Raw genomic sequence first — 20,548 nt, 5'->3', positions numbered from 1 at the left:
AAATTTACTGATGATTGACTCAATGCCCTCATCCAGATCATCAATAAAGATGTTAAAGAGCACAGGGCCCAGTACTGATCCCTGGGGCACACCACTAGTGACTGGCTGCCAGCTGGATGTGGCACCGTTCACCACCACTCTCTGGGCTCGGCCCTCCAGCCAGTTCCTAACCCATCGCAGTGTGCTCCCATCCAAACCATGGGCTGACAACTTGGCCAGGAGTTTGCTATGGGGAATGGTGTCAAAGGCCTTGCTGAAGTCCAGGTAGACTACATCCACAGGCCTCCCCACATCCACCAGGTGAGCCACCTGATCACAGAAGGAGATCAGGTTGGTCAGGCAGGACCTGCCCTTCCTGAATCCATGCTGGCTGGGCCTGATCCCTTGGCCACCCTGTAAGTGCTGTGTGATTGCACTCAGGATGACCTCTTCCATAATCTTTCCTGGCACTGAGGTCAGGCTGACAGGCCTGTAATTCCCTGGCTCATCCAACTGGCCCTTCTTGTGGATGGGCACCACGTTGGCCAGCTCCCAGTCTTCTGGAACGTCTCCAGTGAGCCAGGACTGCTGAAAAATGATGGAGAGTGGCTTGGCCAGCTCATCTGCCAGCTCTCTCAGCACCCTAGGATGGATCCCATCTGGTCCCATGGACTTGTGGGGATCCAAGTGGCTGAGTAGATCACTAACTACCTCATCCTGGAACAGAGAGAAACTATGCTGCTCCCTGGCTCCCTCTGCCAGCTCTGCAGGCCAGCTGTCTGGAAGACATTCTTCATCCTTCAGCTCAGCCATTTCATTCTTTAACTCTGCCACCATATTGGGGAGAAAGCTCACCTGGTCACACCTGACACAGGTGTTTTCTCCTTCCCCTCCATTCCAAGTGCCAGGTTCCGGCACTCTCTGCAGCCAGCAGCCTGGACTCCTGCGTGCTGATGCACCAACTCTGTCTGGGTACGTACTGTTTTTGTAATAGCCTTTGTCTGAGTAATAACCATGGTTCAGGGTTTTATTGTTAGTTATTAAAAAATATATCTATTCCACCTAAATTCTATAATTTATCTGAGCTGCCACAGAGGCTGCCCCAGCACGTGCAGTCTGGCAGAAGGCTCTGCAGCCAAAATGGCATTGCGTGCACAGCTCCGGTGGGTTTTAAACTTCCCGTAGCTGACGTCATGATCCCGATCCCAAGCAGGCACATGAAAGGACGATCCTGACAGACCTCACCGTCTACCAGGGGTCCTCCCGACCTGCAAAGCCCCAAAAAGAAAGCAAAAGCAAGGGAGAAAGCTCTTGGTTCAAGCACAGCAGTCCCGGGTGCTGGTCCCGATCCGGTTTTATGCCTAAACCCGGTATTTTACATTGTATACTTCTAGCACACCAAACAACTGTGATACCAGCAGCACTATTCAATTTGCTTAAATTAGTCACATGCTCAAGTGCTTTACTATATCACAAGCTTTACCTGTCTTGACAACATACTGTAGATGTTACAGAACACTTTGATAAGATTGTCATTGCTAGCTGAATGCAACCATCAAATTATACTAACCTGAAAACAGCTATTACACAATTTGATGAGTGGATACATGCAATTTCTTGGTTTTTAATTCTTGATTTAAGATTAGAGTTATCTTTCAGTCTACTTCAGATCACCAAAAATAGAACTGATAGACAAAAAGTAAGATCGTGAGCTCACCATTATCATCATGGGAATACTCTATTCCAGAAACAGTGCATCTTCGGAAAACCATCTTGTTTTCAGTAAGTGTCCCAGTCTTGTCTGAAAAGATAAACTGCACCTGACCTAAGTCTTCTGTGATATTTAAAGCTCGGCACTGCAGCTGAGAGTCTGTTTCTTCATCATATAAATCTTTATCTTGGTGAATAAAGTATACCTGGCAGATTTTAACTATTTCAATGGATACATACAAAGAAATTGGAATCATAACCTAGAATACATAAAAAGAAAAAGAATTAAGATAGAAGAAAGGACACAATTAATTAATTAAGTAAAATCTAGTTAACTTTGTGCTAGACTGGAACACACACTTTGAGCATCTACTGTAAAGTTATTATCATATTTTTAAAAGAGTTTTTTACTCTGATAGCTGAGGAAAACACATGGTGAGTTGTGGAGGTGAAATGCGTTACTGTGTCAGGAGGGTATCAAAACTTGTATAGAAGCTTATCTTTTCTAGGCTAATAATGCAAGCCTGAAACTGGGAAAGGAAAGGGAAAAAACCCAAACCAGACAGTACAATTAGAATTCTGTAAATGTGAAGGAATGGGATAATCCTTTCTGCATAAATAATAGATGTTTACAAATTCATTTTGCAGAAATATGAGAAATAAAATGAGAAGTGTTAACCTCTCCACAGGAACAATCTCTTTGGCCTTGGCTTTTGGGCTGCAGAATATCTGAATGAAGAACACATTTTATAAATGTTGAAAACAGAGACAGAAGTTTCTCCAGAAAAAAATTTGCCCATTTTTTGAGGATTATCATAACTACCTAATTTGTACTTGAGTTTTTCTCTGTAGACATTTTTCATGACAGAAATTCCTGACTGCATACATTATTTAGCTTGATGAATTAGCCATGAGGGGAAAATCATAGCTGTTATATAAGTGGCAAATGGGGGTTATTTAAACAAAAACTATAGTTAAAGGCTGGTATTTGAAGAATTCTGTGGAGATTATTTTGTAAATTGGTATTATAGTCAATACCTGAGAGTAAAAAGTCATTTAACATCCTTTTTTTAATTACTTTTCATTAAGAAGTTGCTACCTCAAGTAACTCAACCTCCTCTAAGTGTCCCACTGACATGAACGAATTCATGTCCCAGTGACATGAATGTCTGTTATTTAACTTTCTGCCACTTTCACCATTCAATGCATTTCTTTTCAGGACCAGAAAACTTAAAACAGAGTTTGTTATCTAGTTGAGATATGGAGTTGTTAAGAGAAGTATCTTTGGAAAGCAGCTCAAAAAACACATAACTTCTGTTCACACCAGGACACTGTACCCAAAGTGGCACCCACAGTCTTTGTGGTGGTGTTCCACAGTGGATGGATATGAAATACAAAGCCTGTTTTCTCCCAGCAGGGACCACTGCACCATACCCCTTCCTATTCATTTAAAATAAAATACCTGAGTCTTTTGGGGAAGATTCTCAGATAAATATATTCTCCAATGACAAGTGAGCTCTGACAGGTTACTGTATGCATTAGTTTGTTTATATTTTTAGAGAATTTATCATCTTTTAACACTGAGTTGACCACTTCTTTTATTTCATTTAGCTTCCTAGCTATATATGATCACATTGCTGCTAGCTAAAATTTAATTTTAAAGAGACTAAATGTATTTTTTAGTGCTTTGTGGTAGAAGAGATACCACACATACTGTACATTCATGGAATATTTCAAGTTGGAAGGGACTCATAAGGATCATCTAGTCCAACTCCCTACTCCTCACAGGACTACCAAAAACTAAACCATATGACTAAGAGTGTCATCCAGATGTTCCTTATGTTGTTATTACAGCAAACCATGAACAGAGGTGACAGCACATACAACTCGATTACCTGGAAAACTATGATCACTGTTAGAAATAAGTACACTGAAGCTAAAACAGGAGACAAATATTTGCCATCAGGTCCTGGAACATCAAAAATTGGTTTCTTTTTCTCACCATATTGCCATACCCATAGGCCATGACCTGCAGAAGGGTTGAAAGAGAGAAAAACACAAATTAACTCAAAGAAAAAATGTTTATGTTATTAAATTGTTCTTAGATTTGAGTTACAAAGGAAAGTGGTATTTGTTTTCAACTATTCTGCATGACTTTTGAGAAAAGCCCAAAACTATCTTCCTTTTTCTGTTCTGGTATTTGAGAAAGTCTGTCCTTCAGGACAGAATGCAATGGTTGTTTCACATATCTAAATAAACTAAGTTGGCTAATATAAATTAGTAGTTTAGGCTCTCTTTGTAATCAGCAGAGAAAATCTGACGTCTTCAGAAAGTTATTCATTTCAGTGATATTTGGTGCACACTGGGTATATCAATAGGCAGCTATCACTAAAGCAGTTTCAGCTGGATAAAAGTCAGAAGATACTTGAATTTTACAGTGTGAATCTTACCCATCACCTCCACCGAACTACTGAAATAACAGTATCAGTGGAGTCAACGCATGGAAACTAAGGAACTAAGAATAGAAGAAATTCATACCCTTAGTCAAAACTTTTTGGTTTTTTTTGTTTGCTTGTTTTGTGTGTTGTTTTTATTCTTCTTTTTCTTTTTTTTTTTTTTTTAATTCATTGTGCTGGTAGGTAATATTATTCTTGTTGTTATTCCTATTATTATATTCTTGTAAAAGAAATTTGCCTTTTTAAATACAGTTCTGGGATTTGCAGTTCTAAAAGACCTTAAATGGCATGTCTGATGTTTTCTAAGTTATAAAGAAGGAAGATTTATCCCATGTTAAGAAATATTCAAACTATATTCACTGTATGTGAGAAATCAGAAAGAATTGTCTGCTTTAAAAGTAATCTTTTGTAAGCCACATCTGACAAAGTCCTTTACATCTTGATATATAAACCCAGTATTGAACTTCTGAAAAATAAAAATTATACTTAAGCCAAGTGAGCAAATTATTTTCTCCCTGTACTACCATTGTGAGTCTATCACCATTCTGATAGCCTTATTGCTGTTTATACTTTTATTCTTGATAGTAAAAATCAGAAGTCTCACATTGAGAATGACCTACATAAAGACTTGTTTTACAAATATCCTGACTCAGATTTTTGAAAGAATTAGTTAAGTGTCATATCCCAAATTACACTTTCTCGACAGAGGGTACAAAAATTGCCTGACTCTTACAGAACCTAGCTTTCCACGTCTTGAAGCATCAAGCACCTCTACTTTCCAAGGGGTTCAGCATATTTCTTTACAGCTCTATTTGGTTATTACCACCTCCAGCAGTTTGCTCTGGCCCTCTGCTGGTGGCTTCTAGACTTGTAGCAGAAGTGGTAGAAGTGAGGGCGTCCCTTTCACAGTTGCAGCTGAACTGAAGCCACTGCTGCACACACCCCGCTGCTGCTGCTCTGGGGGCAACACCTTGGGTACAGTGGCAGAGAGAACAGCACAGGCAGTAACTCCCCAACATTAAACCTATCACAGTACTTTAGCCCTGAGGACTGGGCTCCCCAACACTGAGACACTATGAAAGTGTATCATGTACGCAGTGGAAGCAAATATACTGATTCACAGCTGGAAATGCTCATCTTTAAGCAGCATTTAAAAATACCTGGGAAAAGGCACACAGAGATGTATTAAAATGGTGTAAGATTGTTATTAAACTTCACTGTGGTTGTTAGGAAACATTCTGGCATTTATGCTGGATGAGTCACACATAAACATCAAGGATATGGAAATTGATATGCCATATATAAAGAATCATTTTGAATGCCAAGCATAAAACTCAATTCTTTCTCACATATTAATAGAAAAAAAGCCTGAAGAGTATTTATTTGAACCTCAGCAATTCCTTAAACTTTTCATGAAGTCTAGAGAGTTTTCTGTTTGGATTCATGCAGATTTAGACCTTAATTTATTTCTTCCATGTTAAAGCTGCAGCCTTAGGGACAGTGCATCAATGTTGTAAACTGTGCCCTTGATTTAATAAATGGGGAGCAGCACCGTGCTACTTATGTTTATTCTATGCTCACAAATTTCTTTGTCAACTGATTAATCGCAGATCAAACTCTATCACCTATAATTTTAAGAGAACTGCTTATAAAGTGGCTTCTTTTAAACTTCATATTTTGGATGCTATCAAGCGTAGTAAAATCTAAACCTCTGATACTAGTAGCATATATTCGATTGATACTAGGGATCTATGTATATATCAAGACACCTTGATTTCAAAGAAGAAAACACAACAAAAATTAGATGATACATAAGCAGTTCTATGGATTTCATGTATTGACAGGTATACGTTTTTGATAAAGCTAAGTGCATGAATTCCAAGAGAGTCTGATACTTAGGTTTTTGCTTTTAAAGAGCACTTACCAATGGCAGAAAAAAGACACATGACTAGAAGTATGAGGACACACCAAAGGACATCAGCATTCATCTGTCTTTCAAGCTTACTGCGTTTGTAACGGGGTCCATTATTATTTAACAAAGCTTTGGTCTCATGGCCTGCAGAGGCAATTACATTAAATGATGTCATATGGATCTTTGTTATTACTTCAAAGAAACTATAATACGGCAATATGCCTCATCAGACAGAAATTCAGCTGTTACCTGCATAGATTACTATTCCTGCAACCTCTTCTGTATTTCTAATAGTACATCCACGTAACAAAAGATTTTCTTTGAACAGTCCATCCTTTTTTCCGCTTTTATGTACACTGTAAAAAAATTTGAATACAGAACAAAACACATCAAAACATTAAGCTTGGTAAATCATACTACTGTGTAACATAACAAGCCCATGAAACATGTTCAATGATTAAGTGTTTTTTGTTAACCTGATGGTGTAGCATTTCCTTAGATCTTCCTCCTGGGAATATTTTCTGGTAGACTTTGAAAACTTGAGAATTCCTACCCAAGAATCTCAGATATGCAGTGGCCCAGCAGGAGAAGTATCAGTTGCTGTTGGATATTCAAATGTACTGGACAAATGCTCACCAGAAGTATGCAGGCCAAGTCTACAGCATGTGTGCAGCCCATCTAATGTTTTGAAAATGCATTAAGCTTTCTGTGCATCTGCAAATTAACTGCACAACCACAGTTAATCCAGTTCACCTAATGGCAGCTATGTAGTGCATATGATTAACCCACTATTCACATGTCCTTGCCAAAGAAAACCTTCAAAGAAACATCCTGGAATTGGGAAGGGACTGTGCTTTGGAAACAGTGATAAATACTAAGGAAGATGTTCCAGGGATAATATGCACCAGTTCAGTGAAAAAGAAGGGGAAAAGTGTGTTCATCAGTGAGAACAAGAAGAATTCCTTTCAGAAGTGTCTCATTGACTGCCCAAGAAAGAAAAAATGGTTGCACCCTGATGATTCTTGTTGACTAGCACCAAAACACATGAAGAAAATGGAACAATGTAATGTTTCCACCACAACTTATTGTCCATTGTTGTAAGGACTATCTCAAACTTCAGCTGACAGAGAAATACAGAAAACAGCTGAATGAATATTTAACAGTCACCAGGGAAATGTTAAAAAATAACAATTAAAATATAACATTAGAATGTTTTATTAGGGAAAAAACACAAACCAAATAACAGTTTCAAGCTTTAACTAAATGAATAAAAATACAATTTAATCAACTGCAGTATCTCAATGCTTCAGAGAAGATTAAAGCAAAATCTGAAATGTTTAAGTTTTAACTTCACTTTCAGGGTACCAAAACAATCACAGTTTCAAAGTCCAAAAAAGTGGACTGCAATAAAAAAATTAGTAAAAGCTAAGAATTCAACAGAAATCCTGGAAAAAGCACATGCACTATTCTAAAATTAACATTATACTGTTGCAATGTTGAATTTTATGGCTACCTGGATTTCAGCACTTAAAATCATGAATTTAAAGCATTGGTATTTCAACAGGTATGCTTAGTTTTTCACTGAAAGGATGAAGAAATAATAGTGGTAGGTTTGACAGCTGATGTAGCTGCAGCAGTGGTAAAATCTGACTAGAGCCCAGAAACAATTGGAGAAGGAAAGAAGGAGACAACATCAGGTTTGTTATTCCTATTAAAAAAAAAAATATTTTTTTTTTTCCATCAGGCAAGAACTCCCTTTGCTCAGTCCATCTTCCCTGATGGCCTCAGATGCAAGAACAGAGACTGTGCTTCTGTCCTCATCAGCAAACCTCCTTAACCCACTCCCTCACCTTTTGCCAAAGGAGTTTTAAAAACTAGGGGCTGTCCAACAGCCCTCTTGCAGTATGCCAATAGGTGTAAATGCTGACTGCCAGATGGAGAATTACCCAAATTTGGCCAGGCTTAAACTCTGAGAAATGATTTCTTAATGATTCCATACTATAGAAATTACACTACTACCAGGCTTCTGCCATTATTCTGCTTTTAAAAGCTAAATTCTACATAAGCTTTCTCATAAATCATGAGGATGTTGGTTTGAAATTCCAGTGAAGTCTCTGAACCATAGTTATGATTCCTGTTAATAAACGGGATTTAAAATGGATAAATCTACCTAAGAAGTAATTATTTGGCTAATAATTTTATAGCCTTTATCAATTTTTTACACTTCACAGACACAATGGACTGTGACAGCTTTACTACACATGGCAGCCTTTATATACAACCACTAGTGTATTTGTTCTATACCATTATATATTTGTTCTTACTCTGTTAGTTTATACAACTGCTCCAAAGCAATGGTGCAACAACTGAGGTCAACTGAGGTTCCAGGACCCCAATTTACTGTTCTCACCCCACAGTTTGGCACTGCGTTTTATTTTTCTGTATACAAAAGAAGCCACCTGTTGCTCACCAGACATTTAAAAAAGGATGGAACTGAAATCTGGGAGATAGAAGCTGGCAGAGGCTGGAGGAAACTCATTGTTTCCTCTTGTCTGCACTCACTCCCAGATGACTTAGATATAAGGCAATTGGGAACTGACAATAAAAGGAATTAAAAATTACAGACATAAAGGTCTGTCTTAAAAACCTAGAGTCAGATAAAACTGCTCACTTTGGTAACAAACCTGCTAAGTCTACTACTACTGTATGTTGAGGTAGAGAGATAAGGTTAGATCCGATTTCTAGCTCTTCAGTGTTATAAACTTCAAGCTTGTTATGGAGGCTGAATCATCTGTTTCCCCCCTTTCTGGATTCAGGCTAGTATAACTTTGGAGGCAAAGATGGGAACTTTGTCAGTATTTAAAACTGCCTGGCTGAAGCTGCTCAGGTGCTTGGAACGCAAAGGCTAGCCCACAAGGAAACCCACTGGCTAGGGCAGGTGCAATGCTCATTTTCTCTGCAGTTTCTCACACAGATGACACTGCAAATACACAGATTCTAAACATTTAAAATACACAAACACCACAAATTAGGACAAACAGGCAGAGCAGATGCAGTTAGCTACAGCATTCTGAAAGCACTTCTGTAGCAATAACTCTCCTGGTTCAATCCAGCAAAGCAAGAACAGCTCACTTTGTAGCTCATTTCAGCCGTCTATTATATTTTTCCTTATTACATGTTTACCCCAAGGTATCAAAACTGTACTCAACAGAGTATCTTCTTTGAGTATCTCTCTGGATTCTCAAGTGTATTACAAAGCAAATGGTAGAGCTGGCATTACTTCCCGAGGCTTGACAGCAAACATCACAGTATATACTTTTGTTGATTTTGTTTTCCTAAAAGATACCACAACCCTTACATGTTTTATATTATCTTATGACCAGCTTTGAAATACAAATACACACTTGCTTACATATTAGCATTATTGTAATTCCTTGCTATACTTACTTTGGTATGATCTGAAAAATTTTTCTGTTCTTGTCTAATAATAACATCTTTATGTTCAGAGAAAAGCTGAAAAGCCAGACCACCACCAACTACTCCTTTTCCCTTGCCTATATACATAAAAAAAGCTAGAAACAAGATTTTAAAGCCAATTTTGTTGTTTCTGGAACTTGTCATGGGATTTTTAAACGTTTGCCATGCATAACCTGTAGTTAATCTGGCTAAACCCATACAAGGAGGGGGCATGTTAAGAAGATTTCTTATGAGAAAAATAAAAATGAGGAAATATGCTTAGGATATCTGGGGGTGCAGAAACTGAAACACAGAATTAAAGCAAACACCTGACTTGAACCAGTAGTCTGCCTATTCCCTTCTGCACACCCAGAATGTGTTCTATTGTGCCAACATAACCAGAGAAGTCATATGTAGTAATGTGTACACTACATTCCTGCAGATACAAGATAGAACCAAGCCCATCTCAACACATTTTGCAGTATTTTTATGATTTTTTTGTTGTTGTGTTTCCTTTTACACTGGCCTGTCTGTGCTCAATTGGTTACCTATAGTGATCCCATTTCAGAATAATTGTGGGCAACAGAATTTTTACATATTTACAACACACACATGCCGATGTTCCTATTCCCTGAAAGATTTTTCAACACAGATATCAGAGCCAAAGAGCTCATCATAGCTCAAACAGGAAAAAACCAAAACAATCTTAATCAAAACTGGAAGCCTACTAAATGGTTGTAACTTCAAGCAAATTTTGACAGCAATGGTTCAGCAAAGCTTTTACATATGGATCTCTAAAAATCTATTATTTCATAAAATCCCTTTTTAAATATCTTAGTAACAGTTCTTTTCAGTTGATCTACTATCAGCCAGGAGCTATGTGAAGCTTTCTTTCAAGTAGTGAGTATTGGTAAGAACTCGAACAAGAATTAAGATCCAAGTTTGACATGGCAATGACATGTTTCAATTCAGATGTGCTAATTACCATTCATGTTGATAATGTGTGGTTTGAAATTACTAGTATCACAATTTCATTGTATCATGATTTCATTATATTAATGAAGGAAATCTAAAAAAGAGAAGGAAAAAAGTCTTCTCTGTGATAAATGAAGGGACTGAGTGTTTTTTGTTGAGGGGATGGTCCCTGCTCTTTACTTAAATGCTCCATGGTCCTTTACGTGTAACTCCCTTGCAGCATAGCTGATGAGACGTGTAAATCACCTGCTGTCTTGTCTTTTTGCTGTGTGTCAAAATATATTCACATGATTTGTGAAATATTAACATAGAAAGAAGATTAAATAGAATCAATATTGAACAACAATCATCCAAAAGGTATTAGCATGTTTTCTGCTTAGATTCACACATATGAAGTGTGCTAAAAACACTGCCAAATTTTTCATTTCCATCTTTGGAAATAACATTTACATCTCTTTCAATCTAGACAGCTATACAATCTCATGCAGTAAGTCTATTATGACACTTTTATCTTTCAATGAACTGTAGGGCTTTGTGCTGCTAAATAAAGGAAAACATTTCCCCATGCTGCAACTTGATGTAGCTTAAAAAAACTTGACCTGATTTACCTCAGTTGACAGTACATCTTACACAATCTATGACATCTGAGAGCAGTAATTGAAGTGGTAAAGAGTATCACTATAAAAGACTCCCCAAGCTCCAGCAATTTACCTTGTGCCATTTACGTAATTCAATATTGCTTATCACTCCTCAACAATATGGGTCATAAATGATTGTATTCTAAAGATAATTTGTGTCTGCTTAACTGTTCATTAAAATTTAGACAAAAAAATATCCTGGGCTCTTATTCTCCATGTGGTTACAGACTGTGGAAAAAAAAGTCATGCAAGAGTATATCTCTTAAGTCACTGCCATCAGCAAGGCCACACGCTACAGTCCTGGCTATATTAGAGGCAAAGTACTTTGCACATAGTAAACCATTTGATTCTGAGCAGAACTTACTGGCCAGAGATGAGCACCTGGTTAATACAGTTCTGTTTGTTTAGAATTAAGTCAAGTGGATACAGATGATTCTGTGTGGCAACACACAAGTACAACCATCAATCAAGTCAATCGTTCTATTTTGTCTGAAGGAGAGGAAAGGAATACTGCCATAGCTGGGGAAAGAGTTTTGCTTTCTGATTTTCTTCAGTGACACTCATATCAAAAGAAACATCAAACAGACCCATCTTTGTAAAAGTAGTGTAAACTAGATTGTGTTTATTTCTTGACTCTCTTGGACCGGTTTTCTATTTCTTCCCATTTCCAGATGGCCTTTTTTGATCCATGGAGGGAAGGAAAGGGAGAAGAGTATCTGTAACTGCATTGCTTCATGCATTCCTTTCTGGAGCATAAACTGAGCAAATGTAACAACTAAATCCATCCTAAGGAATGGAAATGTGAGGCTCCGATGTCATGCTGAAGTATGGATCCTCTAAAATGGCCTTAAATATATTTATGTGATGATGATGCAGCTTAGACAACACAGCCCAAAACAAGCTACCATTTATTTTATTCCATATTAATGGTTCATACACTGAAGGATTTTATATGAAATACTCACATGTAACCTTGAAACCTACTTAAGTCATTGTTTGGATTCTCGCATTCAATGACACTGGTGAACTTCAAGGGGTCGAATTCTGAGTCCTGGAATAGTAAAAGTGTGAATTACTTAGGGAAAGGACTTGCAAATTATAGTCAAAATCACTTCCTTTTCTAGCTTTCATAATATATTAAAGTCCAGCTTTTTTTAAAGGTAATAGAATGAATGACACTGACCACTGGCACTGAAAATCAAAGGGACCTAGTCACCAAAATTCCTTGAATGCCTTCCAAAATCTCCCTTACAAGGATGATATTTCTGCTCTGCAAGTGGAAAAATGTGGGATTCTGAAAGCATTAAATAAAAGATGCTTAGCTCAGAAGTAAAATGAATTCTGTCTGGAGTTGAAAAATGAAATTTATCTGGGAAGGCTCAAAATATTCAATAGTATCATTACACGCTGCGTTCAGTGAAGCTACTGAAAATTTAGGACAACTTAAGTCAATATACTGCCAATTATGAAAAAGCTAATATAAGCTTTTGAAATACTAGCAAGACTTCTTAATTGTTTTATGCCAGCACAGATAAATTAATCTATTACAGTAAACTACACATATATAGCAGAGTAACTTTTTCCAATTAACACTTCAAAACTTTTTTGATTCTCTAGCTCATTAGCCAGAAGCTGGTATTTTTGCTGACTGTGTGTGTTTACTTGTAGTTATCATCTTGTTGTATCTGAGGAAAAACATTCTACCACAGCATAATTACTTGATTTTGTTCAATGAAAACCAATGTTCTCCCTTCTTTGCCAGACCAAACAAACTATGCAGGGATACCAAAGATACCTTGTCCTGGTGCTGCTGAGGAGGCTGTCTCCATCAGTGAAGACTACCTTTAGAAAACTATTTTGTACCTCATTTAAATGACAGAATTGGTTGTGAATTATCATATCACTAAGCTTTCAATTGTGATAACATCACAAATGTTATGCTTTGTAATGGTTTTGCTGAGCAGCTGTACACCTTAAGCAGTACTTTTTAAAATGGTATGGGAACACTATGGGAATAAACGACTGAGAATCAGTAACCAAAGGACAGACACAATCTTATTGCCAGTTTCTCTGATTTTTTGTTATTGTCTCTACTCAAAAGAGATGAAAGAAAGTAGATTTTAAATAAAAGAATCGAGATGATATAACAGTATCACCATCAATGCCCTCCTTCCTTTTTCTGCCAGTTACACCTGGAAGATAAACAGACTATAGGAGACAACTCAAACCACTCACACCTGACACTTCTGGAAAGCTTTCCTGTATTTTCAAAAAATAAGAGATGATAAAGAGAACCATGAAGATGGGCTGTCACTTGCAGGCAGCTACAGCCCATTGGAGGGAAGCATCACTTTTATAAGCATGCAAACAAGGGGGAAAGAAAGCGAGTAAAAGTGAAGGAGAGCTCTGAGTAATTAAGAAGACGGCTACAATAAGAATCAGACTCCCTAAATTACATCCAAGCTGGCAGTCAAGTACCTGAGTCTTAGCAAGAAATCCAGATGGTCTTCTCAGCATCAAATACTGTTGGTATTTAAGCTCATTAGATATTTCTCCAGGTCAGCCTTAAATTTCTCTAGGTGACTGAACTTGAATGCAGGGGATGCTTGGAAGTACCTAGTTCTATGGAGGCATGAAAGACATTATTAGGCTGTAGAATGGGCCAGATATTAAGTCACCCATTCAATGACTTTGACCCTTGTTCCTCAGCTTTTGACAGACACTAGCAGTCACAGGAAGAAATCACTGACTATGACAGACATCATGAAGCTTTCAGGCCTTGACACCTGAAATCTGTTGCTAGAGCTCCTGATCTGTACATTTTGCCTGCATCCTTGGCTTGAACAGTCAAAGGTTCACATTACAGAGACACTATGATAGCCTGTGTTGTCGACATTACACCCATTCTGCTGCCCCTGAACACGACCTTCTGTTCCTTCCTTGCCCTGACATGCTCCATGGCAGGAAATAACCAACCAAACAACCCAAAACCCAGGAAACATCATCTTCAAACATTACTCAAGGTGTTTCAATAATATACTGTTTGTTTAAGTACTTTGTTAAAGAATAGTCACTGCTGCAGCTTAAATTGCATTTGTAAACCACATGGGAAAGAATAGACTGGAAAGGGAAACACTTTTTGTCTTAATATGTAACATAGTTAATTTAACACAAATTTTCATGCAATGGTCTTTAGAAAAGAAAATAAAGAAATCTTAACATCTTTGATGAATGGCCTGAGGGAATCCTAGAGACACCTAAACCCAAAATCCAATGCAGTCAAATGCTGGATTTCTGTGGGTGCTGAACTTAGCAGAAAGAGCATGATTTCACTGCTGTACAGACACAATGACTTCTAGAGCGACTAGAATCTTGCAGACTGAATTCCCTTTCTGTTAAGCAAGCCTGCAAGCAAAGCCACAAACTTTACAAGTAATACTAATAAAAAAGTCTACTTAAAGTTTTTGCAAATAAAAGAACAATCTTGACAAGAACAGAAAGGATTAAACCTGCTCAACTTCACCATCACTACCACAGAACACAGTCTTTCTTCCTCCTTTTTTGGAACCTTTTAATTTATGACTCAGTTTTGGAACTAACAGTCCTTTATCATTAAATCTGCCTGTGTATTTGTGTTCTGCTATAATTAACTTGAAATATGTGATGATGATCTTTAACCAGGTAATATCTGGGAGGAGAAAAAAAATCCAGTTATAACTGTAGTTTATGTAAGAAAACAAAGCTGCTGAATTCTGATTTATGGCAAGAGCTCTTTGGTTTATTAATAAATCAAATAGTTCCTTCTCTATGAAATGGAAGGGTAAATACACAGTGATTACACTTTTTTGATGCGAAAATGCCTTTTAGCAAATGAATGAACAAATATGTTAAAAGCTGCCTGCATGTGACTGCTTTCAGTGGTTATAAAAAAACACAAAGTTAACATAAGACTTCAAAAAGATCAAAGCTTTTTCCTTTTTGTGCTGGTACCCATGCTCTGGCAGTAAATAAAATGTAAACTGCAGTGATGTTCTTATGTATGAACAGCTAAGAGAAGCTGCAGCTAGATAGAAGTTCACAGTGCACAACTTGTGATTTGTGTAGTTTTCTAGGTAAAAGTCCATGAAAAATTAAATTCTCTACCATTATCTTTAATTTTTCTCTTACACTGATTTTCTGCATCAAGATTATAATATGGTAAAAAATAGTCTTAAAAGTTTCTGCATTATGAAATGATGCACAAGACACACGGGAGAAGTGAAGACCAATTCTTGATTCTTTCTTGTGTCATATTTTGTCATATTAAAGTGAAAACTAAAAAAAAAATAGAAGAAAAAAAGAAAAATAAGGGATTTAATTCAATAATAAGATACTGGCTTTCCTCAAACACTTGACTTCACATGCTGATTTTGCCAAAGTACCCTTAATTCACTGCCTACCTCTGAAAAAGTGCTGCCTGTTTAGGAACTCATAAATATTTCTATAAAGACTGAAATATGTCAAAAGAACAGACAGGGATACTTAGATTTGGTATTTCATTTACTTGGGGATTCTGCAGAATATATTTCACTTCTTCAGGAGTCTCTAGCTAGCAAAATGTTTAACATCCTATCCATGAATCCTATTTCTTTCAATTTCTTAAAACTTAGGGGAAATAAATTCTTACTCTGAGGAAGGCTTATTTTCCTTATGGAAGCAAACTAAGTCAGATTGCAAATCTGCTACATATTTATTCCTTCAAAGCTGACTTTTGATGGCTTTGTGACTGGGCTTTAACAATGCTCTACCTATTAAACCTAAAAAAAAATTCCATTTAAAACAGTAATTTGGTTTTGCAGTAACTGGGCTTTGTCTCTGGGGAAAGCCTGAATGTAAACAGAAAGGAAAATGGAAGTGTTTTCTTTTAAATTTTCCTTGAAACAGTCTCCTGTTCCTTAACTCTCAGATGACTACTAACATATCACCCTTTGAAAAACTAAAAAGGCTAGCTGTTGAGTGGAATAAAATGTTACAGTGCCTTGTTTACAGAAAGGGAAGCCAATAGGTAGATGGATTAAGGAAGAGATCGGTCATAAAAAAAGCAGATTGAATTTTGCGCGCTCTCTGACTTCCAAGTTTCATCTGTAAGATCTTTCTAAGCCTCTGCAGTGAAACCCCCACTTTTCCAACTCCATTGGCAGCCTCACAGAACTGTCATAGCTCGAGAAACAAAACATGCTGCTCTGCCAAATGAGTTAGTTTGACAATTACACAGTGTTCAAACAACATATTCCCCTTCATTAAATGCATGTTGTATGGGGGATTTAATGGACTTCTAGTGATACTAATAATGCATAGTTATTAAAATGTTTTCCTTTATTCATCAGCCCTACTTTACTGCTGCAGAAACCAGAGTTTAATGTTCAGTCCTTCCTTTCAATGGGACAGTACAAGTTCCCCAGGATGCCCTTGGGTGGCAGTGATGGTTGCCTGCTTATCACATTGTGTTTACTGGCTATGCTGGGGATTTTATCCAGACTTCTTCACAAAGTGTAATTTCTGAATGAGGGTTCTGGGACTAGTTTTGGTGTGCATGTCTGGTAGAAACAAAATGAGAGAAATGGGGTCATGGGGACAACTCAAAGGAAATATTTAATAGCCAAAAATCTGCCTTAGTCAGAAAAATAGCTTTTCAGTTTAAAAGCTTTTCAGTACAATAAGAACGCACACCCGTAATGCACTGGTCCATCTTATTATTGCTTTATAGAGCAATACTCTGAATTTATCATATAAAACTAATCTGACTTTTTGTTAATGTGTAACTGGAATTACATATTGATTTTACATATTCAAAGTGTGCAGACTGTTTAGATACTAAAAGAGTGAAGTGTTTTAATGTCTAAACTGCACTAGTCTGTCAGAATTTATCTGTTCCTCTAATTCATATGAGAAAGGGCAACAAGGCTGGTGAGAAGCCTTGAGCACAAGCCCTATGAGGATAGGCTGAGGGAGCTGGGATTGTTTAGCCTGGAGAAGAGAAGGATCAGAGGCGACCTCATTGCCCTCTACAACTACCTGAAAGGTGGTTGTAGCCAGGAAGGGGTTGGTCTCTTCTCCCAGGCAACCAGCACCAGAACAAGGGGACACAGTCTCAAGCTGCGCCAGGGGAGGTTTAGACTCAAAGTGAGGAGAAAGTTCTTCACTGAGCGAGTCATTCGTCATTGGAATGGGCTGCCCAGGGAGGTGGTGGAGTCACTGTCCCTGGAGGTGTTCAAGAGGAGATTGGACGTGGCACTTGGTGCCATGGTCTAGTCATGAGGTCTGTGGAGACAGGTTGGACTCGATGATCCTTGGGGTCTCTTCCAACCTTAGTTATACTGTGATACTGTGAAAGAAGAAACAGTTTGATCTATGCTATTTAGGAACTAAAAAGATCCAGCTGCACATCAGAATTTAATAGCTTTGTTTTCCATGCTGACAATGACTACTATAATTTGATCTTTTTTTCAATACTGTTTGTTTAAATGGAACAGACTTCAGTATTCAGAAATACTGGAACAGCTGAGCAAGCCAAATACATGTTAGGAGGCAGATCTTCCTCTGGTTGACCTAAGTAAAAGCTTTACCCTTTGTGGAGTATAATATGAGGGAATAGTACAGTATCCAGCTTGCAGGAAAAGAAATGTGTTGCTTGCAAAGCCCAGGAAGACCTCAATAATTCTATGACAGCCAGCTGAAGAAACTGTTGTTAGTCAATCATGGGACAAAAGTATGAAAAAAATGTCAACAACACTGAAAATATACAGATGCAAGTTCTCATGTCCCTTGGGATGAGGGCCATCCTTAGCAATACACTGAATTCACAGTGTTGTGAATGAATTCATTCATTGACTATAGCAGCACTGGAGAGTGATAAGGAACAGAGTATGTCAATGCTGAAATACGGACACCGGCCTTAAGAAAGTGGTATCTGCCTGTTCCAAAATCCAGCCACCAAAATAAATGAATTGTCTAATAGCCTGTAAGAACCAATCTCAACATTAGTTCAGCACTTCAACTAGACTACAAACTAAGCCTCTTAAGGGCTCACAAAACTCTGTACTACCTGCTCCTCCAGAGGCTTTTCACTTCATGCTCACTGACACTGAGTAAGATGTAACCCTCCCCACTCTCCAGTGCTTTCCTCTTTACTAGAGAGATTTCTAGCAGTCTTCCTGCTGCATTTCATAACTGCTGGAAGAAAATTTCACTTGATTAGTGGCAGAACCATTGCACAGTAATTCAGTTTAGTAGCGTAGTAACTCAGGTCAGCTTCTGAATATACCTTTAGCCTACATCCTCTTCTACTGTGGCTGCTGGCAAGCCTGACTTCTTGTGTGATGAAGTTCTGCCAGAAGAAATGGGAATGAGGACTAAGAGTCTTCAAACAGATGAGGGAAATACCAAGCACCTTTCTCACATAATTTCATATATAAAAATCAGAACACCAGGCTCCTGATAAAGAGAGGATGCTAATTAAGAGTTTTCCTTATGAATGGTAAAACATAACAGTAGCAGCTGTAGTGTCAGGATGCAGTTAAAACCACCAAATATTGATAAGCCCATCTGAACCTGAAGACAGGGAATATGGATAAAAGTACCCTTACCTTGCAAGGCATGTTTAAGAAATGTTTCTAGGATGTGAGGGCAACCTACAGCATACAGCAACTGCCCAAGAAACTGAGAGACTTTATTCCTTGCCAGCTGCAGCAGAGCACAGAGGGAAAGAAGCAGTCCTAATGAAAAGAAACATTTTATTCCAAATACTACAGAGGAGCATTCATATCAACACTATCACAGGTTTTCAGCCTTTCCATGAGCATCTCCAGTGTGAGAAGGTTGTATAATCAAATAAAAACTCCTCAAGCTGGCCACTGGCATGCCATCTTCACTTGGAATTTTATCATATATCAACACTCTACATGACATGCCTGCCTTATGAATGCTCCTAAGGAAAACACAAAATTCAGAGTACAACCTCGGAGTACAATGCCAGCTGTTTCTGTAATTCCCTTACAGCCCGTGGAGAGGACAGTGAGGCAGCTTTGAAGATTAACAGTCAGTCTGAAGGCAGAAGGGCTGTAGTTGTCATGCATGGTACATGAGGGAAGGTGGGATGGCTGCAGAACACTGCGAGCTTTGCTCTCTTGTCCATTTACTCTCAGCTGGACATGAATTGGCAATGTGAGCTGACAGCCCAGAAGCCCAGCCCTACCGTGGGCTGCATCAAAAGCAGTGTAGCCAACAAGTAGCAGGAGGCGATTCCATGCCACTACTCCACTCTGGTGAGATCCCACTTGGACTACTGCATCCAGATCTGGGATACTCAGTACAAGAAAGACATGGACCTGATTACAGTGAGGGTCATGAAAAGGATCTGAGGTCTGAAACACCTTGCCTGTGAAGGAAGGTTGAATGAGTTGGGGTTCAGCCTGGGGAAGAGAAGGCTCTGGGAAGACCCAGTTGAGGCCTTTTAATATACAAAGGGGGCTTATAAGAAGGATACCTTTTACCAAGGCCTGCAGTGACAGGACAAAGGGCAACTGTTTTATTGAATATAAGGATTCATTTTACTATGATGGTGCCTTCCCTGGAAGTGCACATGGCCATGTTGAAAGGGGCTTTCAGCAACCTGGTCTTGTGGAAGGTGTCTCTTCCTACAGCAGCATGGATTAGATGGTCATTAAGGATTCCCTTCCAACCCAAAGTATTCTAGGATTATATGAATTTTATGCAAATATTTGTTATTATAAGCATTCAATAAATGTGACATGTGGAAGTGAGAACAAATGTCAGGAATAAGACCAATGGGGAGAACATCAATTAATAAAATGTCTTGTATAATTTTTCTTCTGTGTCACTGTCAGTTTCCTGCCTTAGTCAAAGATTTTTAGATTTTTTTTTCTCGATAGCTGACATGACCTACCTTTATGTAATTAATAGCAGGACAAAGACATTTTTATCCCTTCCTGCAGCAGCTGTAAATCAGATGCCTACGATCTCAGCCATACTGGCCACATTGCTTATACAGCTATATGAGTACACTCAGCCATCTGGAACATGGTTTTGAGTCTGGTATTTAATCAAGTCATGCAAAAATACAATAAGCAAACAAGCTTGGAAATATTAAGTGGAGGCTGGTAAATGCTTAAGACAATGTACACGGACGTTCTAACCATGCTGCATGTTAAACATCAAATTCTTGTTCTCCTAGAAGCCAAAAAGTAAGTGTTCCCTGCTTTGGTGTAAACCAGTCCATTACTGTGCCGCTGAGAAAGCTGAATTAATATTAGCACTGCTGTCTATAAATCTCCACTTGCCACAGATGTCAAGTGTTTGACCATAACAGTCATAGCAGAGCTTGAAAGTATGACCATGATTATTACCAATGAATGGACATTTTA

At 38.2% G+C, this 20,548-nt stretch overlaps 1 protein-coding gene across 1 annotated transcript in view; it reads right to left on the bottom strand.

The window, feature by feature from the left end:
- ATP10A (ATPase phospholipid transporting 10A (putative)) overlaps positions 1–20,548 on the bottom strand; it is a 134,141-nt gene that overhangs the window by 46,241 nt on the left and 67,352 nt on the right. Inside the window, exons 3-7 of the mRNA XM_009900153.2 lie at positions 12,092–12,177; positions 6,307–6,413; positions 6,070–6,201; positions 3,585–3,718; positions 1,697–1,949 (exon numbers count right to left, since the gene is read on the bottom strand). Of these exons, the coding sequence (XP_009898455.2) occupies positions 1,697–1,949; positions 3,585–3,718; positions 6,070–6,201; positions 6,307–6,413; positions 12,092–12,177 (712 nt within the window). The remainder of the gene's footprint in view (positions 1–1,696; positions 1,950–3,584; positions 3,719–6,069; positions 6,202–6,306; positions 6,414–12,091; positions 12,178–20,548) is intronic.

This window comes from Dryobates pubescens, chromosome 10 (assembly GCF_014839835.1).
Source record: "Dryobates pubescens isolate bDryPub1 chromosome 10, bDryPub1.pri, whole genome shotgun sequence".
NCBI lineage: Eukaryota > Metazoa > Chordata > Aves > Piciformes > Picidae > Dryobates > Dryobates pubescens.
The sequence above is the reverse complement of the archived record's forward strand: the minus strand, read 5'-3'. Positions and strand labels throughout refer to the sequence as shown.